General features: G+C 32.6%; 1 protein-coding gene across 1 annotated transcript in view; it reads right to left on the reverse strand.

The window, feature by feature from the left end:
* The window catches only part of LOC136043972 (phosphatidylserine synthase 2-like), a 52034-nt gene that overhangs the window by 23321 nt on the left and 15347 nt on the right, over positions 1-13366 (reverse strand). The window contains exons 2-3 of the mRNA XM_065729054.1: positions 9752-9850; positions 5752-5902 (exon numbers count right to left, since the gene is read on the reverse strand). Coding sequence (XP_065585126.1) covers positions 5752-5902; positions 9752-9850 — 250 coding nt within the window. The remainder of the gene's footprint in view (positions 1-5751; positions 5903-9751; positions 9851-13366) is intronic.

A 13366-nucleotide genomic window follows, 5' to 3' on the forward strand; every position in this document is an offset into this window, starting at 1 on the left:
AGGTAGACTTGAGCAGGGTTATGCTACCTTCGCCCCAGGATGCACGCTTCAAAGAAGAATTTCCTCGATGAGCATCCAAATGTCGGGTTGCAGGAAACGCTTATATGGCTGTTGGTGGTCCGCAATGGTTTTCCCATTAAGGAGAAAATTGAAGCTACTAAGATCTACATCAAGACGGGAAAGATCCATCTCCGCCTGACAACAGACGTAGAATTGGTCCTGGAAGAGGAGAAACGGAACTTCCGACCCCCCATCGGTTTGGGAGGGCACACGCTCCTCAAAACGCACTACAAGAAGCTCGTAGAGTCCACTCCAGAAAAGGACGGAGCGGGACTTTTCAATTCCAGCTTATTTGAGATAAAGCCAGCATAGGAGCCATGGGGTCTATAATTCTGGCAGACCAATCTGCATCATTACCAAGCAGCCTCTTATAACCTTAGGAGGTAGCTGGCGAAAACGCAGATATTTTTAGTGATGATACAGGAACCATGGATAATCGGATGGAAGACCATGTGAAAGATCGTAGGAGCAAAACTCCATATTCATTATGAGGTAAGCCCAGCTCCTAGAGAGTGTATTTATCATTCAAAAATTTAGATTCTTGGAAGTTGTCTAAATATTCTTCTAGGTATGCATTGGCTGTTGTACATTACCTGATTGGAGAAGGCCTGGCCTGGTTTAGCCAGGGCTCAACGCCTACTTTCATAAAAAGAGGAAGAAGAGAGATTATTGGATCTTATAATGATTTCTTCAAAACATGACAGATTAGTAAAGGAATGGCATGTGAGCAAACTTCTGTCATTCTTTGACCGTCAAATAATAAGATTGAGAATAGATATATCCAAAGACAAGAAAACTTCCGATTGATATAAGGAAAACGGACTGGCACACCTATAATGAAGTGCTAGTCGAAAATGGCAAGTTTTTTCTCAAGCCCTGGAGAACCAAAAAAAAAAAAAAAGACATGAAGGCAGAAAGGCTCACAGAAAGCATAAACGGTGCGTTTAAACAAGCAAACCTCAAACACTTATTAAGGAAGCGGACCAAGTTAATAACTGGTGGACTTCAGAATTTAGTCCAAAAAAAAAACTAACCCTAAGGCTACAATGAATAGTTATCCGAACGAAGAGTCACGAAGACTGGTATGCTTACTCATAAGGTTTAAAACGACTGAAAAAGAGGAAATGGAGAACAAAGAGAACCTTATGGAGGACTTTTGCGAAACACAGTCCGATGAAGCTAGTAGCAGGCTACTAAAGACTAAAAAAAGACAACCGAACACTCTTGGGGAGTGAGACAAGAGTAGATGGCAGCCTCACAGCTGACTAATAAGAGACCTTAAACGCCAGATTGTCAAAAAGGATAAGAAGTTACTGGGGCAGGAGGTAGAGCTGCTCTATTAAAGTTACGCAATAGTTTGTTATACTGATGATTCGCTGTTTGATGGAAAATCGGGGACCGGAGTAGTAATATACCCAAATATTCCCGATGTTGACAAAGAGGTAATAAGTTATCACCTGGGAGTGTTATAGATTTTCAGACTAAAATATATAGAATAGAGCGGGCGGTAGGAAAACTTTCATAATTAAGAAGCACATGAAGAAACATATATATATATATATATATATATATATATGTATATATATATATATATATATATATATATATATATATATATATATATATATATATATATATATGTATATATATATATATATATTTTAAGAAAATTTAAATGAAGAAAAGAAGAATAATAGACTACGTAAACAGGAGGATTTCTGGATCCATACTCTTGGTACAGCTTATCCTTTTGGGCTAAATGATCGTGTAGCTAAATATGGTGACATGTCTCATGTTGTTGTTAAATGTATTGATGGTTTTATGGACCATCCTTCTTTTACTTGTCCTACTAAACGTAAAAAACGATCGAGAGGACATAGGAAAAATAATAGAAAAAATGAATTAGATGTATATATGCTTTCTATAGATCTATGCCAGCTACTTGAATCTAGGGGTATGATTTCTGTAATAAAATGTCTAAATAATTTATCCAAGAGGAATTTAATCAAACTTTTCTGGATTGTTAAGAATAATACAGCTCTTGATTATAATTTTAAAGTAATATGTGATACAATTTGCATTCTAACTAAAACGAAATTTATTTCAAAAAAGAAAAAGTTCGATAAGATTAGTAATAAGGATAACAGATTATATTTACCTATTAATTTTACTTGTAAGCAGATTGAAGATATTAATTTACCAGAAATTTTAAATCAGCGGCATGTGAAACAGGCCCTTCCTAGTAATTTGAATTATAATGATAGTCCAGTTTCAACTTATAAATCTTCAAAAACTATTGGGCAAATTATTCTTAATTATAATTTAATACTAAAAAGATTAGATAGTGATATAAATTGGAAACCGGTTTGTAATTGTAAGCAACTTGGCCCATTTGTAAATCCTACTTACAAACATGTTATAACAGGGGACTTGTCAATAATAAAGCAAGATGATCTTCAAATTATAATGAATAAAGGGGCTAATTTCCGTCTTTCTCGTCATCTGAAACCATCGAGTGTTCTTGATGGCTTGGAAGATGATTTTGATTTATTTATTGATAAGTGGTGTAAGAAAGAGAATAAAAATAAAGAGAGTTTTCAAAGTTGGAAGAATTTAATTATTAGTAGAATAAGAAATAAAATATATTCTAACTTAAAAAATAGTAACACTAAATCATTATTTTATAATGCGAAGATTAAACAAGCAATTGCTAATCTAAAGAATGAATTTTTAATTGTGCCAGTGGATAAAGCTAATAATAATTTTGCCGTAATTTGTCAGAAGCTGTATTGTGATATCTTAAAAAGGGAGTTATGCACAACTAATGTTTACGAAAAGGTAAATATAGAGGATGAGAATTTAATTGAAAAGACTGAAGAAATACTTTTTAAAAATTTTAATATTAAAATAAATGACAATGATAAAAAGTTCCCTTTCCTATATTGGACTGTAAAATTTCATAAGAATCCCCCTAAACCACGGTTTATTGCTGGAGCAGCTAAATGTCCAACCCGCATTGCTGCTACTGACCTCTCTTTAATTTTAAAGGAAATTGTAAATAAACTTAAAACCTGTTGTTCTGGTATTAAAAAAATTTCGAATTTTAATCCATATTGGAGTGTTAATAATTCACTGCAGGTGATAGATTCTTTAACAATGGTTTCAGCTAAAAGAATTGAGTCTTTCGATTTTGCAACAATGTATACATGTATACTAATTTATCACTTAATTTAGTGTTTGATAATTTAAAAACTGTTACCAAGAAATCTTTCCTCTTATCTAGTAAAAGGTTCTTAAAAATACACTTATAATAAAAAAACTATATGGACAAATTGCTTTAATACTACAGTTAACTTGAGATGTTACAGCTTGGATATGATTTTTGAGTTATTAGAATTTGTTTTATACAATACTTATATAAGATTTGGTGGTGATTTGTACAAGGAAATTGTGGGAATTCCCATGGGGGGGAATGCCAGCCCATTTATAGCTGACTTGTTTTTAAGTCGACTAGAATATAAATATATGATGGATAAGAATAATCCAATTAATTTAAAACATGTTTTGTCAAATAATAAAAGATATTTAGATGATATTTTGGTCTTAAATTGTAAGGATTTCATTGATATTTCTAAAAATATATATCCATCAGAACTTATTCTTGAGCCTAGTCATGGCGCTGGTCATGAAGATCATTTCTTAGATTTAAATATTAATATTTGTGATAATAATAAATTAAGTTTTAAAATGTATAATAAAACGGATGATTTTGATTTTGAAGTGATTAGTTTCCCATTCCCTGAAAGTAATATACACTCAAATATCACATATTCAGCGTTTTTCTCACAGTTACTTCGTTATGCAAGGATTTGTAGTAATTATATTGATTTTAAAAATAGATGTAAAATCTTAAGCCAAAAATTGATATCAAGAGGTTTTTCTGCAAATAAATTAACTTGGCAATTTAAAAAATTTAGTTTTCATTATAACGAACTTTTAAATAAATATCAAAAGAATTATCTAGAAATACTTAAAGAAATTTTCAACTAATTTCGGAGGATCGAGAATTGTTGTCGCAGCGCCATTTATTTTGAATTGTGTTTCTAATTGAGCGGATTTTTTTTTAAATTAGCCACATGGTAAAGATGAATTCTACAATTGTTTAGTTCATTCAGGTTTTTTGCAATGTGTTAATATTTGTGATTTGGTAAAATTTATAATATGTAGTTTACCTATTGTTGCTAAAAAGAGGGATATATTAACAGGATAAGCTTGTTTTGGTTTTACTTGGTTTTTTTACATTTGCTGTTTTTTTTTCTTTCATAGGCATGTATTTTGGGGGTTATACCTGAGACGGGGATGCCATGGATATTCTGTGGTAGCCACAACACTGTGCTGGGTAGAGAATTTAAAGTGGCGAAACCCTATATAGGCCAGTGTATTCTCCTGATGAGCCCTTGTGTTGGGTTATTGCATCTGAATTATTTGTCTATATTATTTTTTCTATTGTTTGGTAAATTACGACTTATACTTATTGACGACATGACTGCCTGTCCATGGATTATTCTTTATGGTTGATTGTGTATGGCTATGCTGTTTGACCTATGTGATTGTATGGATGAGTAGGGTTAAGGCCTCATTCAAGTGCTGGTCTATATTAATCACTAATTTAGGAAAACAGTCTTCCTTTTCTCCTTCTGTCTCTTTTTTTTTCTTCTTTTCTTTGTGCTGTTGCATTGGTGATTTCTCTTTTCATGATATATATATATATATATATATATATATATATATATATATATATATATATATATATATATATATATATATATATATATATATATATATATATATATATATATATACATCTTAACTGACAATTCAGCATGTCAAAAGTCTCTTCAGAATGTTAGAATGGTTATAGTAGCCATAAAAGGAATTGAAAATTTTGAATAGATAGAATAAACTAAATTTTGAAATATATAGAATAAAACGGGCGGCAGGAAAACTTTCATAATTAAGAAGCACATGAAGAATCACACACACGCACATATATATATATATATATATATATATATATATATATATATATATATATATATATATATATATATATATATATATATATATATATATATACCAGAATACACCAGAAGAATATACACCAGAAGAATCATAACAGAACACGTATCCTTTTTGGAGTGTTCATCCCAATTCCTGACTTAATTACTAAAATGTTATACTGCCGAAATGTCTTGAATTTTCAGAGATTTTTTTTTCGTCTCTTTCCAGAAAAAGTCCCGGGTATCCTAACAAAGGAGTTAGGCCACAGAAATTACAAGAGTTAGGTTTCACACAAATTTTATTTAGCAGCACAAGGAGTGAACGAGTGTAGCACAACAGTCAGTGCGTTGTTTCACAAGTGTTTTTGCATTGCTGTGAAAGCATTAGTGCTTGATCTAACATATTCCACCAAGAAAAAGAGATAATGGAAAATGAGTTGATAGGCTAGGGAGTGGTATCAGCATATCGTCAGTTATGTCATCTATGGGTCCCCAAATCCGTGTACAGATAGTTTAGGCTAATAAATGTTGTTAAAATGGTTTTCGCCTTAATTCATTATAAAAAAAACATCATGTTTAAATCCCTTCTGTTTTAGTCTTTTATTCTTGAGAAGAGGGAGACTTGACTTACTTGAAAAAGAGCAAATATGAGAAACAACTCATATAGTATACTTAAGCAGAAAAGCAATCTCCAAAGGGCTGGATGGGGTCTCTTGAATGGGCCATCTGGCATTATGGCTACACCTAATACAATAAAGGTTCCAAGAGCAGCAATGATTCCTCTAGAATAAATATAAACTTTAGTCAGATACTTGAGTAATATTGGAGTGTTTTCTGCAGATTATGTGTATGTAACAATTAGACCAAAAAGAAAAATGTACTTTACAACAAACACAGATATTACAGAGCCAACTCTCGAAAAAAAAACAAAAAAACAAGTACTATCAAACCTGTATACGGCCATAATTGTTCAAGTAAAATTTGCCAATGATGAACGTGATTTTTTCTCCATATTTTTCTATTAATCAATAGTTACTATTCGTGGATCAGTAACATTGTTTCTTCTTTTAAGCTTTGTATTCATAGCTACAAGTGGGAGAAACCAAAGAATAATTTGGCAAATCGAAGAATGAGGATAAAATTTTATTTTTGAGTGAAATTTTCCGCCAAGGAGAACAGTACAACACACGGGGTGTGAGTAACTGAGTTGTGTAGAGTAATGAACGTTATTCTATTGAAACAGAACTTGGCTTCAACAAATACAGATAATGCTGGAAAATCTGGCGTCAACTTCATGGAAAATTCCCTTCCCCCAGGGAAAGATTCTCCCACGTAACCCTTCCCCCTGACCCCCCACCAGAAAAAATCCCCCTTGAAAACGTCTGTATACTTCACAATAATCAATACTATATGGAAATAATGGGCAATGTTCACAAATTACATCCCTTCTCCCGGGGACTGTGGGGGATTAAGTCATTCTCAAAAACACAGTTATTAGATTTTTTGACTATATCGAACAAAATGGCTATCTCAAAATTTTGTTTGGGTGACTTTGGAAGAAATGAGAATGGGAGGGAGCCTAGTTGCCCTCCAATTTTTTTGATCACTTACAAATAGCATTAGAACTTTTAATTTCCGTTCGAATGAGCCCTCTCGTGATATTCTAGGACAAGAGGGTTGATATGATCACCCCTGAAAAAAAAAACGCAGCCATGATCTTTCTTCTGGCAAAAAAAAAATACAAAATTCTACATTTTTGCATATAGGAGCTTAAAACTTCTACGGTAGAGTTCTCTGATATGCTGAATCTGGTGGTGTGATTTTCATGACTTCAGAGGGGGCTTTTTCCTTTTTTCGAAAATAAGGCGAATTTTTTCAGGCTCATAACTTCTGACGATTAAGATCTAAACTTGATAAAGCTTATATATTTGAAATCAGCATAAAAATCTGATTCTTTTGATAGATCTATTGGTATCAAAATTCCGTTTCTTAGAGTTTCGGTTATTGCTCAGTCGGATCGCTCCTTACTTAAAGTTCGTTATGACAAACTGTTTGATTGTGTATTTATTGTTGTTTTTACTTCTGATCTATAGTTATATTGGCTGATGGTATATATTAACGACAGAAAATATAATTTGGCAATGACCATTAATGTGCTTGTTTAGAATAAAATGATTTCACTGACTTGAATCAAATTGTGCTGGAAAAGCATAGACTAAACTTGTTTCACATAGCAGATACATTTTATATATTAAAATAAGTTCAGTGTAATACTTGAAATAATATTTTGGGTTTTAGCAAGATCTTCTAGCAAGATCAAGGTATTTGGGCTTTAGAAAGGTACCACTCTTGCTGACACCAGGCCAATTTGTTCCCTATAAAGATTGTAATAAATTTGGATGATTTATTACAGTAAATGAGACTTGTTTCTGTCACTGCATTCCAGAACGATTCGAAACAATGAACTTCACCAGTCGGCAACTGTGTTGAGAAATAGGCACAATATTCGACAGAATTGTTATTATCTCTATTAGGCCTGGGACTTTACAGGATACCCTCTGTTTGCTTTAAGGTGTAATATCACCCTTTACTTTCTTATGAAAAAACTTGTCCTTTCTCTATATACTGGTAATTTATGGTGAGTAGTAACAATAGTAATATGATAAAGTCGGTAATATTGGTAAATTATGTTGTATAGGTAAATTATGCTTTCCCTATCATTGTTTTCTTGTTTTGTTTGTTGTTTGACCAAATCTCACAATGTTTTACAAATGTTCAATAGCTATGCTCTAAACCAAACCTTACTTAGCAGCATTTAGGGTTTATATCTCATATGAGACATATATGTTGCAACAAACATAACTGTAACTTGTATCCCAAAGAAAACATTTCTCATACCATTTGATTCTTTAATTTCATATTTAGCTATTCAATTAACCAGATATATCAAATGATTGATACTTTTTCTCATAGAATAATTTAAACTGGACTAATAAATAGGAGAACATTTCTATTGAGATTTTGGTACAATAGTATTTATATGTTGCAAAAGACAATTGTACTACTTCACAGACCCGTCTTTTGGCCAAAACACTGGTGAGATGAGGCATTAGTTCCCAATTTTATGTTAAAGTTCCAATATATGATAAAAACTGTAACTTTTTTTTTTTATAAGCATCGAGTTGGTTAAATTTACTATAAAAAGTAGCTTAGGGATGAAGGCAGCCCTTTTATATAAAAGATAATAATAAAATAAAAGGACAATAACAAATAGATAATAAAATAAATAAATAGTAATAAATAATAATATTTTGTTATAGCCTAAAATAAATAATAATAAACAAAGAATAACAATAAATAAAATAAAATAATAAAATAAAAGATACTAATAAACGGATTTCTAATCATTTCGGGTTGTAATGCCACTCTTTACTTCTGTTTATTAAAATTAAACAAAACAAAACTAACTTCATTTTCTGTGCAGATACCAAATAAATAAATGGATTTATATATAGTCCAATTTGTATCTACCTGGTTATCTTGCTACACCCCAAAAAGCAGATATGCACGTTATTAAAGCTAGAATTATTATGTGTATTTTTTTAAACTACATAAATGTAAATTCTAAAAACTTCACTTGCAGTCAACCACCAAGAGCAGTTTGATATAGATTCTAAAACTTAACAGAATACCACCACCACCTCTTTCTAGAATGAAAGAGGTGGAGGCAGCAAAAAAAATAACAAAATACCACCACCACCCGTTTCTAGAATGAAAGAGGTGGAGGTAGCAAAAAAAAATAACAAAATACCACCACCACCTCTTTCTATAATGAAAGAGTTGGAAGTAGCAAAAAAAAATATAACAAAATACCACCACTACCTGATTCTAGAATGAAAGAAGTGGATGTAGCAAAAAAATATAACAAAATACCACCACCACCTCTTTCTAGAATGAAAGAGGTGGAGGTAGCAAAAAAACATAACAAAATACGAACACCACCTCTTTCTAGAATGAAAGAGGTGGAGGTAGCAGAAAAATAGCTACCTACATCCTAGCTTGAGCTGTACACCCATTCCTTAAGCTTGCATTAATTTAGAACAAAATAAATATAACTTGTCTCAAAAGTGCTCAAATGAATTAACAACAGACAAACACAGTACAAAATAAGCTGTACTAGCAAAACTGGCCTTCCAACAGAAAACCAAACCATTTCTCCTTTCAAAGATACCTTTTGTTGTTATGCAAGTCGTCTGGTGTTTTTGTATTCAAGATATGCTGAATAGACTATTTCTCTTGAGCAATTACTGATCTTATATTGACATATTTTTCTGCTAGACATTACTAGAAGTACCCACTGACAAGTCATTTAAGCAAAATGTACTTAGCAGTTCTTTGTTAATTCAAGAAAGCAAAATAAATAGATATATTATACAGAAATCCAAAGATGCTACCATAGATAGGTGCTGGGAGTCCCAGCAGTCCTATTTTAATTTTCTCTTCACAGCTGGTGAATTTCTGTGTAATAGATGGTCAGCATTGAAAGATATTTTTTTTAACTTAGAAGTATCAAGATGAATACTGCGCCTGTAAACAATTATATATTTAAAAAAAAGAAGCCAGGAACATACCTCTTAATATTGTAGTCAGTGTCATCGGTGATAGGTTCAAAAGCTACATAGACTAGAACAATGACTAGTACAAAGAGGGCTGTGAGGGTGTGAGCTCTCCTGAAATATAGAGCTTGTCAAACCTTGAGGGTAGTAGGATTGTATGAGTAAAAATGAGAGATACAAGACTATAGTCAATAGAATACTAGCTTTTTCAAAGGACAAGAGCATACAGGTTTGACTCTTACAGAGGGGAGAGGACTCGAAACATTTTTAATGTAAGGAGGTGGCCAAGGGTAGAAAAGGGTTTATTCTATGTATCTGTTATTCCCAGGGTCAGGGGTTGTTTGACTAAATTGTAGTCGAATATGGCACTTGCATGATATAGTCCCGACCACTCAAGTTGTTTATCCATTGACGCATTGTAGAACCACTTTTGTCCATTAGTTTCTTTCAGCTTAGCGTGAGACAATACAAAAAGAAGTGACTGAATTGATGGGAAGTATATGATTTGGGCTATATATTTGCATATTAGGGGGGGAGGTAAAGTATTTGGACAGTGTGACGTTAGAAAACAATTCTTACTTCATAATATATGGAATAATTGCAGACCCGGTATACTTTACCCCTACCTCCACCCCCTAATGTGCAAATATATAGCCCAAATTTGTTTCCAAAGTATTATATTTTTATCATACTTATTTTAGTAGGATTGAGTGTCTGAGAAACAGGTTCTACTTAGATCAAGAATATTAGGTCAGGGTCTCTAGATTACTAAAATTTTGGGTCATTTTAGGAAAAAATCCGTTTTATTGACATGTCAACGCAAACATTTAAGGGGACCTGAATTTACACTCTCGTTGAGCCCCCCCTACCTTCCTTTGAGGGTCCTTTCCCTTTTTAGGAAGGTCCTGTATTTACTTTGATTGAAACCTTTAAAACCAAGCAAATTTTTTACTCTTGAAAATCCTTATACCATCAAGTATTCAAAATTAGCTCTCTAAAATCAAGTCCTGAAAAATTAATGAAGATGAAATAGTGACTCAACCAGGATAAAATTTTATGGGTTTCTCGATTCCAACAGAAGTTTCAAGCTTAGCAAAAGACTTCTCCCTTGGTTCATTTTATGTGTCTACTCTTGAAAATCCTTATACCACCAAGTATTCAAACTTTTTCTACAATAAAGTCCTGATAACCTAATGAAGATGAAATGGTGACTCAGCCAGGATACAATTAAACAGTTTTCTCTATTTCAGCAAAATTTCAATCTTATAAAGTACTTCTTCTACCTGGTAGTCCCAGGATTTTTTTTAATAAGCAGTTTCTAAAATACATCAAGGCAACATAGGAGGCTCCAGTTATCTATTAAATAAAAAAACAAGTTTTTTGAAATTAAAGTAAGGAGCGACATTAAAACTTAAAACGAACAGAAATTACTCCTTATATGAAAGGGGCTATTCCTCTTCGACACCCCGCTCTTTACGCTAAAGTTTTTTATTGTTTTAAAAAGTAGAGTTGCGAGAAAGAATCAAACTTTAGCGCAAGGAGCGGGGTGTCGAGGAGGAAAAGCCCCTTTCATATAAGGAGTAATTTCTGTTCGTTTTAAGTTTTAATGTCGCTCCTTACTTTAATTTCAAAAAACTTGTTTTTTTTATTTAATTTCTGAAAGTTTTTGAATTAATGCATGTCTGATTCTGGCTCTCCGTACATAAATTATTAAAATAAAATTTGCTATTAATTCTTTTTTTGGCTAAATGGCTTTCTCTTAGTTTTGATCAGACGATTTGAGAAATAAGGGGTGGGGAAGGAGGCCTAGTTGCCCTCCAATTTTTCGGTTACTTACAAAGGCAACTTTCGGTTACTTATAAAGGCAACTAGAACTTTTAATTTTTAACGAACGTTTTTATTAGTAAAAAATATACGTCACTTAAAAATTAACTTACGTAACAAACTTTTATATTCTTATATTTTTGATTATATATAAGAGGGGGTTTGTCCCCTCGTTAATACCTCGCTCTTCACACTAAATCTTAAGTTTTGTCCCGATTCTTTAAGAATGACCCCTGAATCAGAAAGACCGTAGAATAAATAGTTGAAATTACTAAAAATAATTTAGCATAAAGAGCGAAGTATTTATCTCCTTCTAAATACCTCGCTCTTTATGCTAAAGTATTTTTAGAACCCCTCATATGCGTAATAATCTCTGTTCGTTTTAAGTTTTAATGCTTCTCCTTACTTTCAATTGAAAAAACTTTTTCATGTTTATATTTTTATTGTTTTTTTTTTAATAGTAACGCTAGAAAATTCTGCACCCTTTTCATTGAGTTTCTCTTCCCCCATGAAATATTCCTCCAAGAAAAGATCCTCCCATATAGCCCCCTCCGCTGAACCCCACAGCCAAACAAAAAAATTCCCCTGAAAACGTCAGTACACTTCCCAATAACCATTACTGTATGTAAACATTGGTCAAAGTTAGTAACTTGCAGCCCCTTCCCCAGGGACTGTGGGGGGTAACTCATCCCCAAAGACATAGTTATTATGGTTTTCGACCATGCGGAACAAAATGGCTATCTCAAATTTTGATCCGTTGACTTTGGGAAAAAATGAGCGTGGGAGGGGGCCTAGATGCCCTCCAATTTTTTCGGTCACTTAAAAAGGGCACTAGAACTTTTCATTTCCGTTAGAATGAGCCCTCTTGAAACACTCTAGGACCACTTGGTCCATACGATGACCCCTGGGAAAAAAAAAACAAATAAACACGCACCCGTGATTAGTCTTCTGGCAAAAAATACGAAATCCAACATTTTTGTAGATTGGACCTTGAAATTTTTTCTATAGGGTTCTCTGATACGCTGAATGCGATGGTGTGATTTTCGTTACGATCCTATGACTTTTAGGGGGTATTTCTCCCTATTTTCCAAAATAAGGCAAATTTTCTCAGGCTCGTAACTTTTGATGACAAAGACTAAATTTGATAAAACTTATATATTTGAAATCGACATAAAATCCGACTCTTTTGATATATCTTTTAGCATCAAAAATCCGTTTTTTAGAGTTTCGTTTACTATTGAGCCGGGTCGCTCCTTACTACAGTTCGTTACCACGAACTGTTTGATTGGATTTCATGACCAATGGTGGTTATTTATCCATACAATCAAAGAGGATTTCTAGAAATTTACAAAAAGAATGTGAACAAATTAAAAACAATTGATAAAATTTCCAAAGAAGTGATATCTTTTTTCACCAATCAGACTATGATTCAGCCATGACCTACCTACAAATTTCAAAATGACATAGAAATTCATAAAAATTGTTTAAAGCAACATGATAAGAGATAAGGTATTTACTAGAAAAAATCACCATCACAAGCCCCAAAAAGCGAAATTTGGGGTAAAAAAAATATCATAAAAAAACACAAAAACTGGTAAAGAATACCAAAACAACAGCAAGAAAGAAAAATCACAATGAATACTCACTCGCAAAGTCAATCATTTAACTGTAAAATATTGATTATAATCCCTTTGTTTAAAATAGGCAGTAATCTATGTTTAATAAATAACCAACAGATTTAGTGAAAATAAGAATTAAAACGGGAGAGGCTGTATCATTTGTAGTTGTAAGTGCCCTATAAACGTG

Source organism: Artemia franciscana, chromosome 2 (assembly GCF_032884065.1).
Source record: "Artemia franciscana chromosome 2, ASM3288406v1, whole genome shotgun sequence".
NCBI classification, from domain to species: domain Eukaryota; kingdom Metazoa; phylum Arthropoda; class Branchiopoda; order Anostraca; family Artemiidae; genus Artemia; species Artemia franciscana.